This window comes from Bufo gargarizans, chromosome 3 (genome assembly GCF_014858855.1).
Source record: "Bufo gargarizans isolate SCDJY-AF-19 chromosome 3, ASM1485885v1, whole genome shotgun sequence".
Taxonomy (NCBI): Eukaryota; Metazoa; Chordata; class Amphibia; order Anura; family Bufonidae; genus Bufo; species Bufo gargarizans.
Genome location: NC_058082.1, coordinates 195,372,007 through 195,396,052, shown reverse-complemented (window position 1 = coordinate 195,396,052; position 24,046 = coordinate 195,372,007). Strand labels below are relative to the sequence as shown.

The 24,046-nt window shown below is 46.1% G+C and overlaps 1 protein-coding gene across 2 annotated transcripts in view; it reads left to right on the top strand.

Annotated features, from left to right (window-relative positions):
- Positions 1 to 14,855: 14,855 nt before the first annotated feature.
- ADPRHL1 (ADP-ribosylhydrolase like 1) overlaps positions 14,856 to 24,046 on the top strand; it is a 68,688-nt gene continuing 59,497 nt past the window's right edge. For both annotated transcript variants that reach the window (XM_044286430.1, XM_044286431.1), the window contains exon 1: positions 14,856 to 15,147. In XM_044286430.1, the coding sequence (XP_044142365.1) occupies positions 14,934 to 15,147 (214 nt within the window). In that variant the 5' untranslated portion in view covers positions 14,856 to 14,933. The remainder of the gene's footprint in view (positions 15,148 to 24,046) is intronic.

Below are 24,046 nucleotides of genomic sequence, written 5' to 3'. Positions count from 1 at the left end.
TGTAAACACTTTTAGAATGGTCAATAAAACCTCCCATTAACAAGTAACCTCCCCTATCCCTACAAGAGCAGGACATAGTCAAAGTAATCTCATCAATATTCCTTTTGGAATAAATAGGAAAGCCAACTAAGGATAGCACAAATCCCTCCTCCCTTGGCAGGTTCCAATTTCTTTAACTCTTCCCCTGGGGTGTCGGCACCTTAGACCTCACTAGCAATCCAACACACATAACCACTCATTAATTGCATACATACACATATAGTATCTCCAACAAGCATCCATACCTACTCTAAACCACATCCTAGCTCTAGTTTAACTGACATACAGTCGTTTTTGGTAGACATATAGTTCACGCAATAACCTCTGTGACCTTCCTCCACTCTTACTTCCAATCCATTCTTATCCTCTTCACTCAGTATATTCACCTAGAATGTAATAAACTTTTTGTGAGCGCTAACCAGGGGCTACAGCATCCAGAATTATCAATCCAGCTTCCCCAAATTGCCTCAAATTTGGATAGATTATTCCTCTTTTGGTATACACCCCTTTCCAGGCGAATCACTATATTTAGTCTACTAACATATTCCGAAATATCCGGAGCTATTGATTGTAGCCATTTTGCCGCTACCGTCTTCCTTGCTTGATAAAACATTCTACCTATTCCAGTGGCTATAACAGATTGTAGATTGTCTTCTGGTACTATACCCAATAAGCACAGTTTAGGATCAAGGGTGAGATTGGCACTATATACCCTGTTAACCAGGCGTAACACAGCCCTCCAATATGATGTCAATAAGGGGCATGCCCACAGCATATGGAGTAGATCTGACTCGTCGCTTCCACATTTTGGACAAACCGGACTGTCTCTACAGCCTATTTTATATAATATACCAGGGTTTTATAAACTCTATGGATTAAATACAATTGGGATAGCCTCGCCGCCTCACTAAGGGATAAATTACTGACTGAGGGAAGAGCGAGCATCGGACGTCACTGGGCTCAGCGCATGCCCAGTGACGGGGTTAAAGCTCCTGCCCTCAGTCTCCTGCAGATCGCACTGGCGCAGCCCTCAGAGGGTACTGCGCCTGTGCGAGAGTTCGTTCGGCCGTGAGGGAGAGGGATGAGAGGCTGTGGGAGGTTAGGCAGTCGGAAGGCGGGCTGGGCACTGTAAGAGGGGCGTTACTGGGCACACTAAGGGGAACCAAACGCCCCTCTGGGCACCATCAGGGCTAATTTGCATAATCATACAAGTCGATTTTCTCATAAACTACTGGACGGATTACAAGATAGAAGAGCACAGCCTATTCAAGGTAAGCTGTGCTGCATGACTGCTTTAAAATCCGATTTTGGGTTAGGGGAGGTGACAGAATCCCTTTAAGGCCGTAGATTTCGTCATGGATAATAGTTTGAATAACCCTAAGTAATCGATTAGCCAAAAACCTTAGCAAGGAGTTTTACATCCACTGTCAGGAGAGAGATGGGCCTATAGGAATCCACAAGTGTGGGGTCTTTGCCTGGTTTGGATATCACAACTACAATTGCTTCTCTCATGGAGCAAGGCAACCTACCCTCTCGAAAAGCCTCCTCAAAAACCGTTAAAAGCTGCGGAGGCAATATCTCTCCATGTCTTTTTATAGAATTCTCCAGGAAGGCCATCTCCACCTGGTGCCTTTTCATTGGGGATAGAGCTCAGGGCCATTTCTAATTCCTATAATACTATATATTCATCAAGGAGCATCCTATTCTCCTCTGATAAAACTGGAATATTTATCCCTTTCAAATAGTTGGATCTATCAGATGCATTGATGACCAGTCTGGACCTATATACTTCCCCAAAATGAGCATAAAACTCTCCCAATATATTTTCATCCCCTGTTATTAATTGTCCTCCAGTCCTAATTGAGGCTATACAGGAAGGACCATCTTGCGCCTTAGTCACGGTGGCTAATAAGTGACCCGCACTTTACCCTTCAGCAAAATATCTCTGAGCCACAAAGAGACGCTTATCCTCCGCTCTAGTTTGTATGTGTTCTTTCAAAAGTTTTTGGGCTTCCTTCCAATTTGCCTCGTTAGCCGATGTGGGCTGCTCTATAAATTTAGCTTCTAAATGCACAACTCTATCTGAAAGCTCCCTATCCAGAACTCTGCTTTTAGATTATTTAATACTAGTGTGTTTAATATACACTCCCCTAACATACGCCTTTAAGGCATCCCAAACTATCGCCACTGGTGCAGAACCTATATTAATAGCTAAATAATCAGCAATTGCCCTAGAAATATCATTACCCGTATCCACTAACGATAGCCAGAACGGGTTTAGGCGCCAAATAGGCCGAGTTGTCGGTAATTGCCTCCCCATTTCAAGCTTAATCAATAGTGGAGAATGGTCCGATATACTCTGAGGCAAATAAGAGACCTCCTTTGTCAATGTTACTAAAGCTAAGGATCCAATTGCTAAATCTATTCTGGACAGGGAATTGTGTGAAGCTGAATAACAGGAATACTGACGCCGGCCAGGATGTATGGTTCTCCAAATGTGACATAAATCTACCTCTGATAGCAGTCTTGCCAGAGAAGTAGGGGCAGAAGTGTGACTCCCTGTCCCAGTGTGAAATTTATCCAAAGAGCCGTCAGTATACATGTTAAAATCCCCCACAATTAATATAGGGACTGACGGGAATTTGGACGTGAAAGTAAAAACCATTTTCATAATTTCAGCCGAGTATGGAGGGGGGATAGATATATCGCTACCAAGATAATCCTGAATTGAGAAATCTGGCAATCTACACATACAAATCTACCATCATTTATCAATATATGAATCTTGTGTGACAAACGGATCTATGTACTAAAATACTGACAGCTCTGGCATGCGTAGAGTGAAACTCGCAGCCCATCCATGCTTTATGTATCAGATGCGTCTTGTCAGGGGTTAAATGGGCCTCAGATAAGCATATAATAGCTGGCTGTACATCTTTCAGGGAATGGAAAATAGCCAATCGTTTAGATGCTTGCGACATCCCTCTCACATTCCATGCAAGAATTTTAACAGAAGACATCATGACGTCTCATAAGCATATAAAGAAGCCAGTGCCGACAACCCCAGAGGAACTTCCCACTAGTAACATGATGAGAAATATATCCTGCCCCATTAACCCCCCTCCCCAACATTCCCTTAACCATCTCAAATATAATGCGTATCATGAGACAGGTAAACAGGGGTACACAATAGATACGCTAAGTGAACCCAACCGTAACAGGGGTAACGATATAGGGACAGGTGACAAATCAGATGCGTAGTTAACAAAGACACTACAACCTGGTTAGTCCACCTACCCTCCCCACCAACCACACGACGATCCACACAGTGTTAAAAGTGCACAGTAAAAGGTCAACATTTGTAGCCTCCCCCCCTTCAAGATAACAGGCGATAATCCCAAAGAACTATAGCATATAGTAGAGGGTAATAACCTAAAAAATATATATATAACTATCGTATATATGAAACAGTTTCAACTAAAGTGTCACCATCTCTTCATGTATTATTGCCATGCTGATCCTTCTCATGGGTATCCAGCCTTTGACATGCCTCGATCGGATCTTCAGAGATGTGCGTGGATCCATTCGCCACCACCCGAAGTTTGGCCGGGTATAGCTTGGACTATGGCCATTGCAGCAATCTCAACCGCTTTTGGATCTCCAAAAATCTTGCTCTTCGTTTCTGTATTTCGGCAGAAAAGTCCGGGAACATCAGGACTCGGTTACCACCAATTTGTATATCAGGGTTGTTTCTGGCAGCTCTAAGTATGGCCTCCCGGTCCTTATAGTGCAGAACTTTGATCAGGAGAGGTCTCGGAGGCGCCCCAGGTGGCGGAGGGCGAAATGGCACCCGATGCGCTCTTTCTATTGCAAAGAGCGGGGATAATTTCTCTTTCCCAATAGTGTCCACCAGCCATTTTTCCATAAATGAAACAGGGTCTGAGCCCTCAGTGCGCTCCGGAATACCAATAAGTCGCACATTATTCCGTCTCAGACGGTTTTCCAAATAATTTGATTTTGATATGAGCAGAGAAACATTATGTATGACTCGTTGCAAGTCCCTCTTAACAGGTGGTAGGATGATCCTCCGTCTCACTCATGCGACCTTCCAACTCTCCAAGTCGCTCCTTAAACTGCCACATATCTAGTCTTATCAGCAATACCTCTTCTTTAAGGCTCCCCACATTAGTGTTTAGGGATGTGAGGGCTGTGCTGCATTGCGCCACCATCTTATACACATCTGCTATGGTAGGCTCGGTTATGGGTGCCATCTCTGGCAGCAACTCTGGGCCCACTTTCTGCAGTACATCGGAGGCATGTGGGGCCGCTTCCAAGGATCCCGCTCCCTGTGACTCACCGGACGGAGCATCATCAGGCATCGGAGCACTGGCTGCAGCTGCCGAGGTACGGGCAAACTTCCCCAGCTTCGCCGCCACATCAGAAAGTTTTGCAGCTTGCGCGGCGCCATTTTGCTTGTTCGGTGTTTCCATGCCGCCCTATTTACCCTCCTTGTTCTTCGTTTTTTGACGGGTCATAATGCGTCCGGATAGGTGCCCGGCAGTAGGGAGGCTTCCAAGCAGTATCGGTCGCCGCTAAGGTCGGGTAGGAGACAGGCAGACAATCAATTACAGGAGTATATCCAGGAGCTCTGCACCATGCGTCTCTCTACATCGCCGGTCAGGCCACGCCCCCGGGGTCCTATTTTAAATACTGACACACAAGGGGGGCACTATGGAGGGGGGAGTACTATTGGGGCCCTATTTTATATACTGGCACACATGGGGGGCACTATGGAGAGGGAGGTGCACTTTAGGGGGCCCTATCTTAGTTACTGGCACACATGGGAGGTACTATGGAGGGGGAGGAGCACTATGGGGGCATCTTCTGGGGCTATATCTTAAATATTGGCAGACATGGGGGGCACTATGGGGGCCCTATCTTATATGCTAGCACACATGGGGGGCACTATGGAGAAGGGGGGGGCTCTATGGTGACCCTATCTTATACAGACGTGGACAAAATTGTTGGTACCCTTTGGTCAATGAAAGAAAAAGTCACAATGGTCACAGAAATAACTTTAATCTGACAAAAGTAATAATAAATTAAAATTCTATAAATGTTAACCAATGAAAGTCAGACATTGTTTTTCAACCATGCTTCAACAGAATTATGTAAAAAAATAAACTCATGAAACAGGCATGGACAAAAATGATGGTACCCCTAGAAAACACAGAACATAATGTGACCAAAGGGACATGTTAATTCAAGGTGTGTCCACTAATTAGCATCACAGGTGTCTACAACCTTGTAATCAGCCATTGGGCCTATATATATGGCTCCAGGTAATCACTGTGTTGTTTGGTGATATGGTGTGTACCACACTCGACATGGACCAGAGGAAGCAAAGGAAAGAGCTGTCTCAAGAGATCAGAAAGAAAATTATAGACAAGCATGTTAAAGGTAAAGGCTATAAGACCATCTCCAAGCAACTAGATGTTCCTGTGAGTACAGTTGCACATATTATTCATAAGTTTAAGATCCATGGGACTGTAGCCAACCTCCCTGGACGTGGCCGCAGGAGGAAAATTGATGACAAATCTAAGAGACGGATAATCCGAATGGTAACAAAAGAGCCTAGAAAGACTTCTAAAGAGATTCAAGGTGAACTTCATGCTCAAGGAACATCAGTGTCAGATCGCACCATCCGTCGTTGTTTGAGCCAAAGTGGACTACATGGGAGACGACCAAGGAGGACACCATTGTTGAAAACGAATCATAAAAAAGCAAGACTGGAATATGCCAAACTACATGTTGACAAGCCACAAAGCTTCTGGGAGAATGTCCTGTGGACAGATGAGACAAAAATCGAAGTTTTTGCCAAGGCACATCAGCTGTATGTTCACAGACGAAAAAATGAAGCATATCAAGAAAAGAACACTGTCCCTACTGTGAAACATGGAGGAGGCTCTGTTATGTTCTGGGGCTGCTTTGCTGCGTCTGGCACAGGGTGTCTTGAATCTGTGCAGGGTACAATGAAATCTCAAGACTATCAAGGAATTCTAGAGAGAAATGTACTAGCCAGTGTCAGAAAGCTTGGTCTCAGTCGCAGGTCATGGGTCTTGCAACAGGACAATGACCCAAAACACACCGCTAAAAACACCCAAGAATGGCTAAGAGGAAAAAATTGGACTATTCTAAAGTGGCCTTCTATGAGCCCTGACCTCAATCCTATTGAGCATCTTTGGAAGGAGCTGAAACATGCAGTCTGGAAAAGGCACCCTTCAAACCGGACACAACTGGAGCAGTTTGCTCATGAGGAGTGGGCCAAAATACCTGCTGAGAGGTGCAGATGTCTCATTGACAGTTACAGGAAGCGTTTGATTGCAGTGATTGCCTCAAAAGGTTGCGCAACAAAATATTAAGTTAGGGGTACCATCATTTTTGTCCATGCCTGTTTCATGAGTTTATTTTTTTACATAATTCTGTTGAAGCATGGTTGAAAAACAATGTCTGACTTTCATTGGTTAACATTTATAGAATTTTAATTTATTATTACTTTTGTCAGATTAAAGTTATTTCTGTGACCATTGTGACTTTTTCTTTCATTGACCAAAGGGTACCAACAATTTTGTCCACGTCTGTATACTGGCACATTGTCAGGCACCATGTGGACAAGGGGAGGCGCACTATATAGGAGTATTTTATACTGGCGCAAATTATAGGGCACTATGGGGAACTTGGCTCAACTGGGGGCACTAAGGTTTTTTTTTGCACACAGTAGGGGGCATTGGCACACATGAGGGTACTATGGGGACATTGGCTCTACAGGGGGCACTAAGAGGAGGTATTTTTTATACTGGCGCACATTATAAGGGGGCATTTTTATACTGTCACACATTATAAAGAGAATTATTACTACTTGGGGCATTATGGTGGGCTTTATTACAGTTGAGGGACTATGAGGAACTTGAATACTAGTATGAGCACTATGGGAGCATTATTACTTCTGGGACACAGTGGGGTCATTATTACTGTACGGGCACTATTACTACTACGTGTTGTCTGGTAGATAATTATTTCTATGGGTGGAATTTTGGGGAGCATGGTTACTGTGGGGGTCACCCTGGGACTGGGACTGTATGTTAGGGCTGAGATCTGTGTTATCTCTTCTAAGAGCACAATGAGGGCCTTATTACTACTCAGGGGTCTGTAGAGAGCTTTATTACCACTGGGGGAACAGTATGGGGCCTTATTTCTACTGGGGGCTCTGTGAGGGTATTATTGATACTGGAGGGCTCTTCTACTAATTGGGGCATTCTTGGGAAGCATTATCACTGTTGGGGGCACTGTAGGGGGCAGTATTACTAATTAGGGCATTCTAGAAGGGAATTACTATTGTTGGGGCTATGAGGAGCACTATTACTATGGGGGACACACATTTTTCTTCAGGATAGTATTTGGGGCTATTGGGGAGCACAGCCAGCAGCATGATAACACTGTGGGGATTCCAAGTTAGGGGATGATGATAGACATGTGAGGAAGCTAAGATGTCCGTGTGCACACTCTGCAGAGACGAGGCAGCTGAAAGAAGTTGTACGGACCAAATGGAGAAGATGATGACAGAGAAGATCTACATCGGAGGAGATGTCACCTGGGGGGCACTGGATGTGACAGGTATGTGCTGCTGTATAGCAAGAACAGCAAAATGTGGTGTGTGGGTGGGAGGGGGGGCGACTTAGAGAACTGGGCCATATAAATTGGGGCTTGGGCCCCAGATCTTTTGAGACCCTAGCAACGCCCATTAGTCTTGGAGCCGGGAGTGAGGCTCAGTGAGCAGTTCAGATTATGGTGGATGTTAGTCATAAATCATTTGCCGTAGAACACTGATAGGAAGGAGATATAGGGGGTGCAGCACTGTGGAAAGCTTTATGGATGACAATGATCGGCTTAAATTGAATCCTGTATGGGCAACCAGTGCAATGACTGGCACAGGGCAGAGGAGTCGGTGTAACGATAAGACAGATAGATGAGCTTGGCTGCTGCATTAAGGTTAGACTGGAGAGGGGAAAGTTTAGTGGGAGGGGCAATTAGTAATGAGATTTAGTAATCAAGATGGGAATAGGTCAGGGCAGCAATGGAAGTTTTTGTTGTTTCCACAGTAAGAAATGGGCAGATTCTAGAGATGTTTTTACTAGAGAGTACTGGCAGCATGAGCAGGCGAGCGATTAAAGGGCGTAAAGGAAAGATCAGTGTCAGACATAACACTGAGACAGCGGGCATGGTGCCCGGGTGTTATGGTAGTGCCACACACTGTGAGGGAAATATCAGGTTTGGGTAGGTTAGCAGATACAGAAAACACAAGTACTTCAGTTTTTGAAAGATTCAGTTTCAGGTAGAAAGAGGTCATGACGTTAGAGACAGCAGACAGACAGTCACTGGTGTTCTGTAATACAGCAGGGGTGATGTCACGGGTTGAAGTTTAGCTAGGTGTCATCAACATAGAGATGGTACGGAAAACCAAATCTCCTGATAGTCTGTCCAAAAGGGGCTCTATAAAGAGAGTATAGGACCTAGGACTGAACCCTGAGGAACCTATGTCTGAGAAGCTGACTGCTTCTGCAGCTGTTCTTATGTGGCTGGCTGCTTGTGCCGCTATATCTGAATGGCTTACTACTTATGTAGCTATATCTGATTGGCTATGTCTAAATTGCTTACTGCTTGTGCAGCTATGTCTGGATGGCTGACCAATTGTGCAAAGATGTCTGGGTGGCTGGCTATTGTGCAGCTATATCTTAATGGATGACAACTTGTGCAGCTATATCTGGATAGCTGGTTATTCAGCATCTATATCTGAATGGCTGACTACTATGCAGCTGTGCCTAAAGGTTGACTACTTGTGTATCTATGTCTGGACAGCAGACTATTGTGCAGCTATGTCTGGATAGCTGACGACTTGTGTAGTTATGTCTGGACAGCTGACTATTGTACAGCTATGTCTGGATAGCTGACTATTGTGCAGCTATGTCTGGATAGCTGACTACTTGTGTAGCTATGTCTGGACAGCTGACTATTGTACAGCTATGTCTGGATAGCTTACTATTGTGCAGCTATATCTGGATAGCTGACTATTGTACAGCTATGTCTGGATAGCTGACTATTGTACAGTTATGTCTGGTTAGCTGACTATTGTACAGCTATGTCTGGGTAGCTGACTATTGTGCAGCTATGTCTGGTTAGCTGACTATTGTACAGCTATGTCTGGGTAGCTGACTATTGTACAGCTATGTCTGGGTAGCTGACTATTGTGCAGCTGTGTCTGGGTAGCTGACTATTGTGCAGCTATGTCTGGGTAGCTCACTATTGTACAGATATGTCTGGGTAGCTGACTATTGTACAGCTATGTCTGGGTAGCTGACTATTGTGCAGCTATGTCTGGATAGCTGAATATTGTACAGCTATTTCTGGATAGCTGACTATTGTGCAGCTATGTCCGGATAGCTGACTATTGTGCAGCTATGTCCGGATAGCTGACTATTGTACAGCTATGTCTGGATAGCTGACTATTGTACAGCTATGTCTGGATAGCTGACTATTGTGCAGCTATGTCCGGATAGCTGAATATTGTACAGCTATGTCTGAATAGCTGACTATTGTGCAGCTATGTCTGGATAGCTGACGACTTGTGTAGTTATGTCTGGACAGCTGACTATTGTACAGCTATGTCTGGATAGCTGACTATTGTGCAGCTATGTCTGGGTAGCTCACTATTGTACAGATATGTCTGGGTAGCTGACTATTGTACAGCTAAGTCTGGGTAGCTGACTATTGTGCAGCTATGTCTGGGTAGCTGACTATTGTGCAGCTATGTCTGGGTAGCTCACTATTGTACAGATATGTCTGGGTAGCTGACTATTGTACAGCTATGTCTGGGTAGCTGACTATTGTGCAGCTATGTCTGGATAGCTGAATATTGTACAGCTATTTCTGGATAGCTGACTATTGTGCAGCTATGTCCGGATAGCTGACTATTGTGCAGCTATGTCCGGATAGCTGACTGTTGTACAGCTATTTCTGGATAGCTGACTATTGTACAGCTATGTCTGGATAGCTGACTATTGTACAGCTATGTCTGGATAGCTGACTATTGTGCAGCTATGTCCGGATAGCTGAATATTGTACAGCTATGTCTGAATAGCTGACTATTGTGCAGCTATGTCTGGATAGCTGACTATTGTACAGCTATGTCTGGATAGCTGACTGTTGTGCAGCTATGTCTGAATAGCTGACTATTGTACAGCTATGTCTGGGTAGCTGACTATTGTGCAGCTATGTCCGGATAGCTGACTATTGTACAGCTATGTCTGGGTAGCTGACTATTGTGCAGCTATGTCTGGATAGCTGAATATTGTACAGCTATTTCTGGATAGCTGACTATTGTGCAGCTATGTCTGGATAGCTGACTATTGTACAGCTATGTCTGGATAGCTGACTATTGTGCAGCTATGTCCGGATAGCTTAATATTGTACAGCTATGTCTGGGTAGCTGACTATTGTACAGCTATGTCTGAATAGCTGACTATTGTACAGCTATGTCTGGATAGCTGACTATTGTGCAGCTATGTCTGGATAGCTGACTATTGTACAGCTATGTCTGGATAGCTGACTGTTGTGCAGCTATGTCTGGGTAGCTCACTATTGTACAGCTATGTCTGTATAGCTGAATATTGTACAGCTATGTCTGGATAGCTGACTATTGTGCAGCTATGTCTGGATAGCTGACTGTTGTGCAGCTATGTCTGGATAGCTGACTATTGTGCAGCTATGTCTGGGTAGCTGACTATTGTACAGCTATGTCTGGGTAGCTGACTATTGTACAGCTATGTCTGGGTAGCTGACTATTGTGCAGCTATGTCCGGATAGCTGACTATTGTACAGCTATGTCTGGGTAGCTGACTATTGTACAGCTATGTCCGGATAGCTGAGTATTGTACAGCTATGTCTGGGTAGCTGACTGTTGTGCAGCTATGTCTGGGTAGCTGACTATTGTACAGCTATGTCTGGGTAGCTGACTATTGTGCAGCTATGTCTGGTTAGCTGACTATTGTACAGCTATGTCTGGGTAGCTGACTATTGTACAGCTATGTCTGGGTAGCTGACTATTGTACAGCTATGTCTGGGTAGCTGACTATTGTACAGCTATGTCTGGGTAGCTGACTATTGTACAGCTATGTCTGGGTAGCTGACTATTGTGCAGCTATGTCTGGATAGCTGACTATTGTACAGCTATGTCCGGATAGCTGAATATTGTGCAGCTATATCTGGATAGCTGAGCTGACTATGGTGCAGCTATTTATAAGAAAACACAAAAACTGAAAATTCCTGAAAGGGTTAATGAACAGGTCCTGAAAGGGGCAATCACCTCCACAAATCATTTCCTAGAGCTGCAAATAATTTGTACAATGTTGAGTCATTTTGGACCATTCCTGCTTGCAAACTTGTTTTGATTTATCGATACTTCTGGGATGCCTTGCATGTTGTAGGGGTAAGGTCAGGACTGTTACTTAGCAATTCCAAAGCACAAATCTTTTTTAGCTGATTTACTTGCGTGGTCACAGTCTTGTTGCATCTCCCATCATCTCTTCAGCTTGAGGTCATGGATTGCTGCCCTTACATTCTTCTCTAAAATGTTTTTTTTTTCCTCCTTAGAATTCATTGTTCCCTCAATCATTACAAGGTTCCAGGCCATGAGGAAGCAAAGCAGCCCCAAACCTTGATCGGGGCCGGCGCTTCCATAGAGGCAAGGGGGACAATTGCCCCTGGGCCCCCGACTCCTTAGGGGCCCCCAGCGCCGGCCCGCAACTAACTACTATTCTATAATTCTATTTCTTTCTGTGTGGGACAGGACAGTGTGGTGGCGCTGCAGTGATAATACCCCGCAGGAGTCCCGGGCGGTCCGGTCTGGAGTAATGTAATTAAACTGGAGGGCCCCCGCCGGCGGCCGCTCTACCTGACCTGCCTGTCTCTTTAAAAGACTTGAGACTGAGAGCAGTGGCTGGAGCAGCACGCACGGCACAGGCAGGCACGTCTCGCGTCTGTCTGACGTTGCCACAGGCCCCTCCCTCCAGAGCAGAGAACTTGAAGAACTTAGGAGCAAGCGCCATTGGCAGCCAGCCACAGCCCACAGTCTGAGTCTGACTCTGCCAGGGAGGGCCCGCAGCCTGCCACCCACAGAAGACAGGCAGCAGGAAGCCAGCCAAGTTCCACATCCACTTCCAATTTCCAAAGTACAGAACAGACCAGTTACTGGTAGGTTGGTTATTATTAAACTGTATCGGATCAATCCATTCCCACTCACTTAGTCCCAGGCACCATCTCACCCGTCCTAGTGTACTAGCCCGCCTTGCGGCCCTGGTTCTGTTTGGAGTCAGTTGGACTAGAGAAATGTGCATTTGGGGGGGGGGGGGCAGTTACTGGTAGGTTGGTTGATTAAACTGGATCGGATCCATCCCAGGCACCATCTCACCCTTCCCAGTGCCAGTGTACTGTACACTGGCACGGGTGAGATGGTGCCTGTGATGGATCCGATCCAATTTAATCAACCAATTTACCAGTAACTGGCCCCCTCCCCCCCCACTTCCAAATGCACATTTCTGCAGTCCAACTGACTCCAAACAGAACCAGGGCGGGCTAGTACACTGGCACTGGCACGGGTGAGATGGTGCCTGGGATGACTCATGATGTGCATGTGCTTCTTCCCCGTTCAAGCCAGGTCTAACAAAGAGGGTGTGGCAGGGAAGAGGACAGGCCGGTAGGTCTAAATGTAAGACGGCAGGAAAGCTGTATTACATTTAGAATCATGGTATATACGCCGAAGTTATGTATATAGGCCAGCGCCTCTACATAATTTCAGTGGTCCACTGCCAGGTCCTAACTAAGAGCGGGAATTCTAAAACGCCGGTCTTAATAGATGTGCCCCTAAGTTTTCTGCCAAGACCATAGACCTGCTAGCCTTATGGTCAGGGGCAAAATATGTGAATAAAAAGCTAATTTAAACAAACATTTAAGCAGGTTATGAATTGCAATGGATTTGTGGGATTACCCCTTTAAAGGGGTTGTTTCATCAAGAGACCCAAGCTCCATATACCCCATCTGCAATACCAATCAAGACACAACTCTGCCAGACCTAACTGATTTTGGTGGGATTGATAAATATTAAATACATTTTTACTTGTACATGTTGCTTTGCCACTTGCATTTGTTTACAATACGGGACATTAAGGTCAGCAAGTGTCATGTGGGAAGGGGGGGGGGCGCCCTTATTGTTTTTTGTCCCAGGGCCCCATTTCACCTAGAACCAGCCCTGATTCTCTGGGGCTTTACCTAAATTCTCTGTTTCATCTAACCTGTGTGGATTGCCTGACTGACTGCAGACTCTTCCACTGAGGTCCCAACTGTACGGCCCCTTTCACACGGGGGAGTATTCCGCGCGGATGCGATGCGTGAGTTGAACGCATTGCACCCGCACTGAATACCGACCCATTCATTTTTTTTGGGGCTGTTCACATTAGCGGTGATTTTCACGCATCACTTGTGCATTGCGTGAAAATCGCAGCATGCTCTATTTTGTGCGTTTTTCACGTAACGCAGGCCCCATAGAAATGAATGGGGTTGCGTGAAAATCTCTAGCATCCGCAAGCATGTGCGAATGCGGTGCGATTTTCACGCACCGTTGCTAGGAGACGATCGGGATGGAGACCCGATCATTATTATTTTCCCTTATAACATGGTTATAAGGGAAAATAATAGCATTCTGAATATAGAATGCATAGTAAAATAGCGCTGGAGGGGTTAAAAAAATAAATACTTTTTTTAACTCACCTTAGTCCACTTGATCGCGTTGCCCAGCATCTCGTCTGTCTCCTTTGCTGAACAGGATCTGTGGTGACGTCACTCTGGTCATCACATGTTCGATCACATGATCTTCTACCATGGTGATGGATCATGTGATGACCGGAGTGACGTCACCACAGGTCCTATTCCTGCAATGAATGCTCACCACAGGTCCTGTTCAGCAAAGGAGACAGAAGAGATGCTGGGCTACGCAATCAAGTGGACTAAGGTGAGTTAAATTGTTTTTATTTATTTTTTTAACCCCTCCAGCGCTATTTTACTATGCATTCTGTATTCAGAATGCTATTATTTTCCCCTATAACCATGTTATAAGGGAAAATAATACAATCTACAGAACATCGATCCCAAGCCTGAACTTCTGTGAAGAAGTTCGGGTTTGGGTACCAAACATGTGCGATTTTTCTCACGCAAGTGCAAAACGCATTACAATGTTTTGCACTCGGGCAGAAAAATCGCGGGTGTTCCCGCAACGCACCCGCACATTTTCCCGCAACACCCGCGTGAAAGAGGCCTATGTGCTCTTGTATCTTCCTGTTCAGATAATATTACAGCGGATTTCACTTGTATACATTGAAGGGGTGAATTTTGCTGTGAAAAAAAAAAACAATATGTGAATTTTGCTGTGGAATCCACAAATTTGCAATACTGAAAAAGTCTGCTATGTCTAGAGTTCCACAATTTGCATGTGATTGCACTGCTCAGGTCATAGTCTGCAGTAATCCTAATCTAACAAACCTTACAAACTGGCCTGTAATAACAGGGAAAGTAGCAGTAATCCATATATTCCATTGGACAGTAGTGGTGTGACTAGACAATGTCCAGTTAGAGAAACACTAGCAAAGAGGGATGTAACAGGCTGCGATAAGGGCAGCAGTGCCATTTATAGCCAGTGACAGGAGCTCTGCCAGCCATAGAGTCTCACTAAAGTTAGACCTGGTGATTGCCAGACAAAAGAGAAGTACGAGCTGCGAAGTCCTCTCATCATGGAGAAATTTACAGCTGCTATGCTCCTGGCTGCGGTGGGTGATTCGTTGGGATATAGAAACTTTAGCTCGGAAATTTGCTGTTCAGGTGTAAAGATTCTTGAGGAGGTGAAAGAACTAGGAAGTTTAGAAAAGTTGGTGCTATCAGCCGAAAAATGGCCAGTCAGTCACAACACGCTAATGCATATGGCTACTGCAGAAGCTCTTGTCACAGGTAAGACTCTTAAATCTAAAAGTAAGTACATTATGTTGTAAAGACATATTTATCATGTTAAGCTAGCAACAAGAGAACAAGTTTACAATTGTTAGTTGCAACTTCTTACTGACCACCTGACATCTCCACAAGGAGCGTTTTTAGAGAAGATGTGGTTTTAGAGACATTGAGGCTGAATAAAAAGAGATGAAGGTCAAGGGAAGGGATTAATGACTGAATCCCTGGTGGTCTAGGGCAGTGAAAGGGTTAGTGTTTACGTTCCTGCTAGCTTAGCGCAGTAAAGGGTTTAATTATTAAGTCCCTGGTAGTTTAGGGTAGTAGGAGGGATAACTGTAAAATCCTTGGTGGTCTAGTGTTAAGTACTTGGTGTGGAGCCACCCCACGCTCCAGTGACGTCTTGCTGGGAAAGGACACTGATTGAGTTCAGCATGTCTGATTGTATTCTGCTCCCTTCTACTGCTCTGGACTGATTATACCCAGAGATTCCAAACCGTATTACTAGTGATGAGCGCAGCGAGCTTTGGATCCTAGATCTAAAGTCGCTTCGCTCAAAACTTCGTATGAATGCTGTATAAAGATCCGTCTCCGTACAGCAAAATGTACGGCCTCTGATGAGGCAAAGTTAGCTATTTGTGAAGTCGCGAAGGACTTTGTTGAATAACTTCGGTATTTGATTTTTAAAGTTGAAAACCACTTTAAAACATGGATCCGAACTCAGCTTCTATTCCAGCTGGTGTCCAGCAGAACCAGAGTCGCTCATCACTACTTATTAACACTGGGGAACTCCTGACAAATGTTTCCAGTCCTGGAATTCTTACTGCTGCCTCAAAGAAGCTTGGTGTAGTGGTGGGTATAATTCTTGTCCCGTGATATAATTTGGCTCAGATACCGTAAGTTAAGGCCAAGTTCACACTTCAGTTATGTGGTCAGTTATTTTTAACAGTTATTGTCAGCCAAAACCAGGTGCGGGTCGAAAACACAGAACAAGAGGAAATCTTTCCATTATATTTTATCTCTGTGGAGGATTCACTACTGGTTTTGGCTCACAATAACTGATGGAAATAACTGACCTAATAACTGAAATGTGAACTTGGCCTTACTGCTTTGCACAGTATTTTTGAGCAGGCTGAAATCAGCTGGTCTATTGCAAAGAGACAGGTGTTGTTATCTTCTGGGGAATCCCTTATCAGAGCTCAATGAACCCCAGGGTTCCTGGGAAGCCTGGATGTGAAACCACAGTTTTCATTTGTGCTCCCCAGGCATTAAAAGGCTTTTTCTGATTGGTGGGGGTCCAACTCCCAGGCCCCTGTCGATCAGCTATTTGAGAAGGCACTGACGCACCCAGTCTTCTCTCTGCTCACAGAACACAGCGCCATATATAGTATAGCGGCTGTGCTTGGTATTGTAGCTTAGCTCCATTAACTTCAATGGGGCTGAGCTACTCCTAGGCCATGTGACCAATGAACGTGACATCATATGGCCTAGGGAAAGCTGTGAGAAGGCCACGGCACTACTACGAGCTGGTCAGCGGGGGTCCTGGGTGTTGGACTCCCACCAATCAAATACTGATGACCTATGCAGAGAAATGGGATTAGAATTAGGCTGTTGCATACTGGGTAATTACCCAGTACCTGTTTTTTAAGAGACACCTGAGAATAGAACCCCCACTGGTAACATGCTGAACGGTAGATCCAGAAAATGTTCTGCACCACTGTCAGTTCCAATAGTCAGAAACTCTACTCAATGGAGAGAACTGGGCAGCTGTTATTCAGCGTATATAATCCAGTGATATACGAGCAGTCATTACTAGTGTTGAGGAAACTTGTGTTTTCAAGTTCAGCGTACAAGTTCAGGTTTGGATTATCTAAGAATTTCGTTATGGATTCCTCTACCACGGCCCATAGTTTATGGTCTGTGGTAGCGGAATCCATAAAGGAATTCTTAGATAACCCGAACCTTGTACGCCGAACTTGAAACCACAAGTTCACTCGTCACTAGTCATTACGGTGGTCAGTACCTGTTGTAAATATAGACCTGCATACAACACTCCTCTTCTCTCATTATCAACTGCTTTCCTTTCTAAACCAAATGATTCCAAATATGAATACAAAATTGTGTAAGCTACAGAATGGTGGCCCGGCGATCAGTACATTGTAACAGCTTCTGCCATAAACAGCACCCAGTCTGTTGATGTAACGGCGGCTGCAGAGCGCCGCTGTTCCCCCGCCTACCGCTGCAGTCCTGGACTCTGTCAGGGTGTGTGCATTGCTTCTGAGGATTCCGCTCCACAGCTTCAACTCAGTCCCGGTCACAGCCTGTGTTCGGCTGGTTTCATGTTCCATTACTCTAAGGGTGGAGAGCATCACTCCCTGAGCTGAGTGGGTTAGGTCAGGTGACCTCGCTGACCAACCCTGGCTCTCCTGCAAGGACACTTATACTTGTGTCCTGCATCGTCGCTCCTGGTAATGTCTCTGCCACCTGACTACGCTTGTACTTGCGGTCCCAGGTATTTTCTGGTCCGCCTAGACCAGCTGCCATTGACTCAGGGATTGCTCTGGAGTAGCTCCTGGCAACTACTCTAACTGCTCAAGTCTATCCTCACCACTAGAGGCTCTAGTGAAAACCAGGTAGTTGCTTAGACACGCCCCTCCAGAGTATAGAAGGTCAGTGGCGCAGTGGGTTCACATCCTCTGATGATTTGCATGCCACTGCCCTGCTCCATTACCTGAATTACTCCTGCTCAGAAGTGGAATTAGTCCAGAGACTTAAATGAATATTCTGATTACAACAAGTTAACCCCAATCTGCGGGATAGGGGATAACTAATTGACCGGTGGGGGTCTGATTGCTGGGACCCCCATTGATCCAGCCAAGGGGAGTTGAATTCCCCTGTCTCCCAACAGTCAGACCCCACTGATTAGTTAGTTAATCTCTATCTAGTGGATAGAGGATAACTTGTAGTAACCAGAATATCCCTTTAAGGGTAATGTAATCCTCACTTTAAAAGGGGTGTCCCATGAAAAATATTCGGCAGTTTTTAACCCTTTGAGGACCATAAGATTACCATCGTCAATATAAAAAAAATATTATTTTTTTTCATTTAAAGGGAACCTGTCACCGGGATTTTGTGTATAGAGCTGAGTACATGGGTTGCTAGATGGCCGCCAGCACATCCGCAATACCCAGTCCCCATAGCTCTGTGTGCTTTGATTGTGTCAAAAAAACTATTTGATACATATGCAAATTACCCCAAGATGAGTCCTGTATGTGAGATGAGTCAGGGACAGGACTCATCTCAGGTTAATTTGCATATGTATCAAATTGTTTTTTTGACACAATAAAAGCACACAGAGATATGGGGACTGGGTATTGCGGATGTGCTAGTGGCAGGGCCGGCCTTAGGTGTTCAGGCGCCCTGTGCGAGCTAACCTTGTGGCGCGCCCCCCCCCCCCCAAAAAAATAAAAATAAAAATGCTTGTTGCTGGCATCATGGCATAGGCTGGCTGACTATCCAACCAAGTAGTTACCAGCCCTCACACCCCAAAGGCCGGTGTAATGTTATACTTCCCTAGTTCGTGAGATTTCCCTACCCTCGTCACTTCCGGTCGCACCGGACATGACGTGAGGAGGTGTGCAGCATCGCGCAGGCGCACAACGACAGGTTAGGGAAATTTCACAGCAGCGCATGCGCCAGGAGCCTCGCCGGCGGTTAGGGTAGGGAAAAACTATGGGCCAATGCGCAGTGATCGGATGGATGTTTTCAGCTGAACACCGGCCGACACTGCGCATGCACCGGGAGCCTCACCAGCGGTTAGGGAAGGGAAAAATTTACGTACGGGCCAGTGCTTTTTCCCTACCCTAACCGCTGGTGAGGCCCCCAGCGCATGTCGGCCGGTGTCCAGCTGAGAAAATTAGTTTCCAATGTAGTATTAATAACTAAACAATTAAATAATAAACATATTGCATTGTCTACTTACCACCAGGACAATAAGATGATCTGGACTCTGGCTGCAGTCTGGCTCTGGGGACTCCATTGTCACTCTCATTATTTCCCCCCCCCGCCATCACTCTCATTATTCTCCCCCCCCATCACTCTCATTATTCTCCCCCCCCATCACTCTCATTATTCTCCCCCCATCACTCTCATTATTCTCCCCCCCCATCACTCTCATTATTCTCCCCCCCATCACTCTCATTATTCTCCCCCCATCACTCTCATTATTCTCCCCCCCATCACTCTCATTATTCTCCCCCCCCATCACTCTCATTATTCTCCCCCCCATCACTCTCATTATTCTCCCCCCATCACTCTCATTATTCTCCCCCCCATCACTCTCATTATTCTCCCCCCCCATCACTCTCATTATTCTCCCCCCCCATCACTCTCATTATTTCCCCCCCCCGCCATCACTCTCATTATTCTCCCCCCCCCCATCACTCTCATTATTCTCCCCCCCCCATCACTCTCATTATTCTCCCCCCCATCACTCTCATTATTCTCCCCCCATCCTCTCATTATTCTCCCCCCCCCATCACTCTCATTATTCTCCCCCCCATCACTCTCATTATTCTCCCCCCCCATCACTCTCATTATTCTCCCCCCCATCACTCTCATTATTCTCCCCCCCATCACTCTCATTATTCTCCCCCCATCACTCTCATTATTCTCCCCCCATCACTCTCATTATTCTCCCCCCCCATCACTCTCATTATTCTCCCCCCCCATCACTCTCATTATTCTCCCCCCCATCACTCTCATTATTTCCCCCCCGCCATCACTCTCATTATTTCCCCCCCGCCATCACTCTCATTATTTCCCCCATCACTCTCATTATTCTCCCCCCATCACTCTCATTATTCTCTCTCCCCCATCACTCTCATTATTCTCTCCCCCCCATCACTCTCATTATTCTCTCCCCCATCACTCTCATTATTCTCTCCCCCCATCACTCTCATTATTCTCTCCCCCCCATCACTCTCATTATTCTCTCCCCCCATCACTCTCATTATTCTCTCCCCCCATCACTCTCATTATTCTCTCCCCCCATCACTCTCATTATTCTCTCCCCCCCATCACTCTCATTATTCTCCCCCCCCCCTCACTCTCATTATTCTCCCCCCCCTCACTCTCATTATTCCCCCCCCCATCACTCTCATTATTTCTCCCCCCCATCACTCTCATTATTTCTCCCCCCCATCACTCTCATTATTTCTCCCCCCCCCATCACTCTCATTATTTCTCCCCCCCCCCATCACTCTCATTATTTCTCTCCCCCCCCCATCACTCATTATTTCTCCCCCCCCCATCACTCTCATTATTTCTCCCCCCCCCCCATCACTCTCATTATTTCTCCCCCCCCCATGATCACTCTCATTATTTCTCCCCCCCCCCCATCACTCTCATTATTTCTCTCCCCCCCCCCATCACTCTCATTATTTCCTCCCCCCTCCCACTCTCTTTTCCACCTCTAGTGTAGCGTGGCCGAGCTCTGTTCGATCCGCAGTACAGGAGCATTTGTTTCCTGTACCCGGCCGGACTGACAGGAAGTGCACACTAAGTGAGCACTTCCTGTCAGTCCGGCCGGGTACAGGAAACAAAAGCTCCTGTACCGCGGATCGAACAGAGCTCGGCCACGCTACACTAACAGCACACAGCAGGCGCAGGCAGGCGCTCAGCCTCAGCCACTCAGGCGGCGCAGAATGAGGGGCGCCGCCAGCCGCCCGCCGCCCGAAGTTTTTTTTTTTTAAACCGCAACGTGCGCCCCCTGCTGAATACAGGGGAGGGGGAGATGGAGGGGGCGGGGGCCCGCCCGCCCCGTGGGAAAACATAAGTGCCGCCTCGCCTGCCCATATTACATTGCGGGCTGTCGGCCGCCCGGCGCCCCTGTTGCTATGGCGCCCTGTGCGGCCGCACAGCCCGCACACCCCAAAGGCCGGCCCTGGCTAGTGGTCTTCTAGCAACACATGTCCTCAGCTCTATACACAAAATCCCGGTGCCAGGTTCCCTTTAAGAATGTATTTGAACAACATTTTTTGGGGAGGAGTTATGACACGGGACAAATGTGACTATTTAGGTCACTTTTAATGGAAGGCCAAAAGAAGCTACATTTTTTTTGTTACAGCAACTGAAGTTCGTACACTTCAGTTGCTGTAACTAAGCCATTTCATGAAATAACTGGCAAAAAGCTAGACGATACAGGCAATTAAAAACATGGGACAAATACGTCCCTTGGTCCTCAATTAAACCAGCACCTGGATCTGAATACTTTTGTAATTCCATGTAATTAAAAATAAGTGTCAGCACTCTAGCCATGGTGAATAGGAATAGACCTGTGGCATTCAAACTGCAAAACCAGAGCAGAAATCCTGGAGCCAGCCTTGGATATCAGCCTTTCCAATGCCTATTTTACCATGTATACATGAGTTTGCTTGAACTTTAATGTCTACATATTGAAGCAGATGTGTTTATATCTGTGGCATAATTATTACAATGTCTCATAGTAAATGTTAGCAAATTGTAATAAAAAAAAACTCCACAGGGCTGACCTTGGGGTGTTTCCATCCTTTTGGGGTGAAAGCTCTACTGGTGACCCCCTACCTCTCAAACTGGAGATGGGAAAGCCAGAATTTTCCAACACGAAAAGAAACAACATGTTCTACCTGCTGACATCTCAACTTTTTGTCTCATGTGTACCAAGTGCTGGAACCTGACTTCATGAAATTGCCTGCCTCCTTTTCTCTGCAGTGTATAGTATATTGTATTCTAAAGTCTGGCAAGCGGCATTCTTACAGAGCCCTCCGAATAAATAACAACCTGAACACAGGAACCAAAATGTATTTTCAACATATATTATCTTACACCATGCAGCGACAGCTGTCTGTATATGAAGCCCACCGTTAGTTTGAATGGGTTAGTTAGTGTGAATCAGAAGCAAACGGCTGTATATAGCATGAGGCTGGCTGCTATCGTCTTGTCTTTTCCAGATCTGAATATATATAGATCCTGGAATGTTCTCTGTCTTTTGTTTGATACGTTGGCCACTTGTTTTAATGCAACTGTAATCTTTTGCCAAGAGTGGCCTAAATTTAGTTACAATGTTCACTCAGTGGGAATGCTAGTTATCTGAAAATGAACTCACTCAAAGCTTGGTAGATAAGTGTTGTCAGTGTCTCGTACGTATTTGAAGGTGTAGCTCTGTTCTTATGTCTCCTTGATATAAATATATATATATATATATATATATTGTCACGAGGGTGTCAAGAGCCACGCCTGACTCCGTTGTACCCGGGGTCAGGAGGTCGCAGCGGTTGGCTGCACGCTCTATGTCAGATAGGGAAGTTTCCTTATTGTAGCTTTCTGGGTTTGCTTTACAAACCCTTTTGGCTCACTCAGGGATCCGTAGCTCCTTCTCTCAGCTGTTCCTTGTCCAGCACTCCCAATCCTCCTTATATTCCCCTCTCACACTCTGGTTGCCAGATATAGAGCTTCCTGCCTGGACATCTATTCTGACCCACTGGAGCTGTGTTGCTGCGTTCTCTGAGTGTTGCCTTAGAACGCTACCCTCCGGATCCCTGTTGGACCTTTGTGGACAATTGTTGCCGTCCACCTGGGTGTTTGTGTTTGTCTGTGTTTGTCTGTCCTCTCCCTGGTGTTTCCCTCTTAGTGCAGTGGTGAGGACTAGCGATCCCACCGGCCCGTTCATTATCTAGGGCTCATTTCAAGGAAAGCCAGGGTTTAGGCACGTGATCGCCGCACGGGTGAGGAACCCGTCTAGGGACGACAGGGCAGGCAGGTACCAGCTGCAAGGTGAGTTAGGGGTCACCACCTTTCCCTCTCCCTTGTGCAGGGCTTTCCCTGTTTTCCTCTCTGTGTGTGTTGCCGGTCATTACATTATATCTGGCCCTTATTTTTGTGTAGGTAAAAAAAATTAAAAATAAAAAATAAAAAAAAATTTTTTTTTACCTACTTAGAATCCAGTATGGATCCAATTGCTGCTCTGTCCGAACAATTTCATGGCCTGTCTTTGGAGGTGGCAGGATTGAAGGCGTCGGTCCTCCAGCAACAGCAGCAATTACAACAGACCGCAAGCCCAGCGGTTGCTACTGGTAACCAGGTTGTTGCGGAACCCAAGGTCCCTCTCCCTGACAGATTTTCTGGGGGAAGGGACAAGTTTTTGACGTTCCGTGAGGCCTGTAAACTATACTTTAAACTGCGTCCTTACTCCTCTGGTAATGAAGAACAGCGGGTGGGTGTTGTTATTTCCCTGCTGCAGGGGGACCCGCAGTCCTGGGCGTTCTCTTTACCTACTGATTCCCAGGCTCTTCGGTCAGTGGATGAGTTTTTCGGGGCCTTGGGTCTCATATATGACGACCCTGACCGAGTCGCACTGGCTGAATCAAAATTACGGAGACTCCTACAAGGAGAGCGGCCGGTAGAGGAGTATTGCTCTGACTTCCGTAGGTGGGCTACGGATACCCAATGGAACGACCCGGCTCTCAGGAGTCAGTTCTGCTCTGGGTTATCCGAAAGGGTTAAGGATGCGCTTGCATTGTATGAGACCCCCTTTTCCCTTGATGCAGTTATGTCCCTTTCTATCCGTATAGATAGACGCCTTAGGGACAGGTTGAAAAAACCGGAGCCATTGATAACCCCTCCCAAGCAGCAGTTAGTCTGTACGGACATAGACGAGCCTATGCAGCTAGGAGGAACTACTCGTCAGGTCCGTCCTACTGAGGTTCGCCGTAGGCGTGGGGGTTGTTTTTTTTGTGGGGAGAGGGGTCATTTCATTAACGTCTGTCCTTCTTTCCTCAGAAACGAAAAACCGTCGGAAAACTACTAACCCCAGGCTGTGTGGAGGATGTCAGCCGGGGGGTATACGTTTCCTCCATACGTACATCGC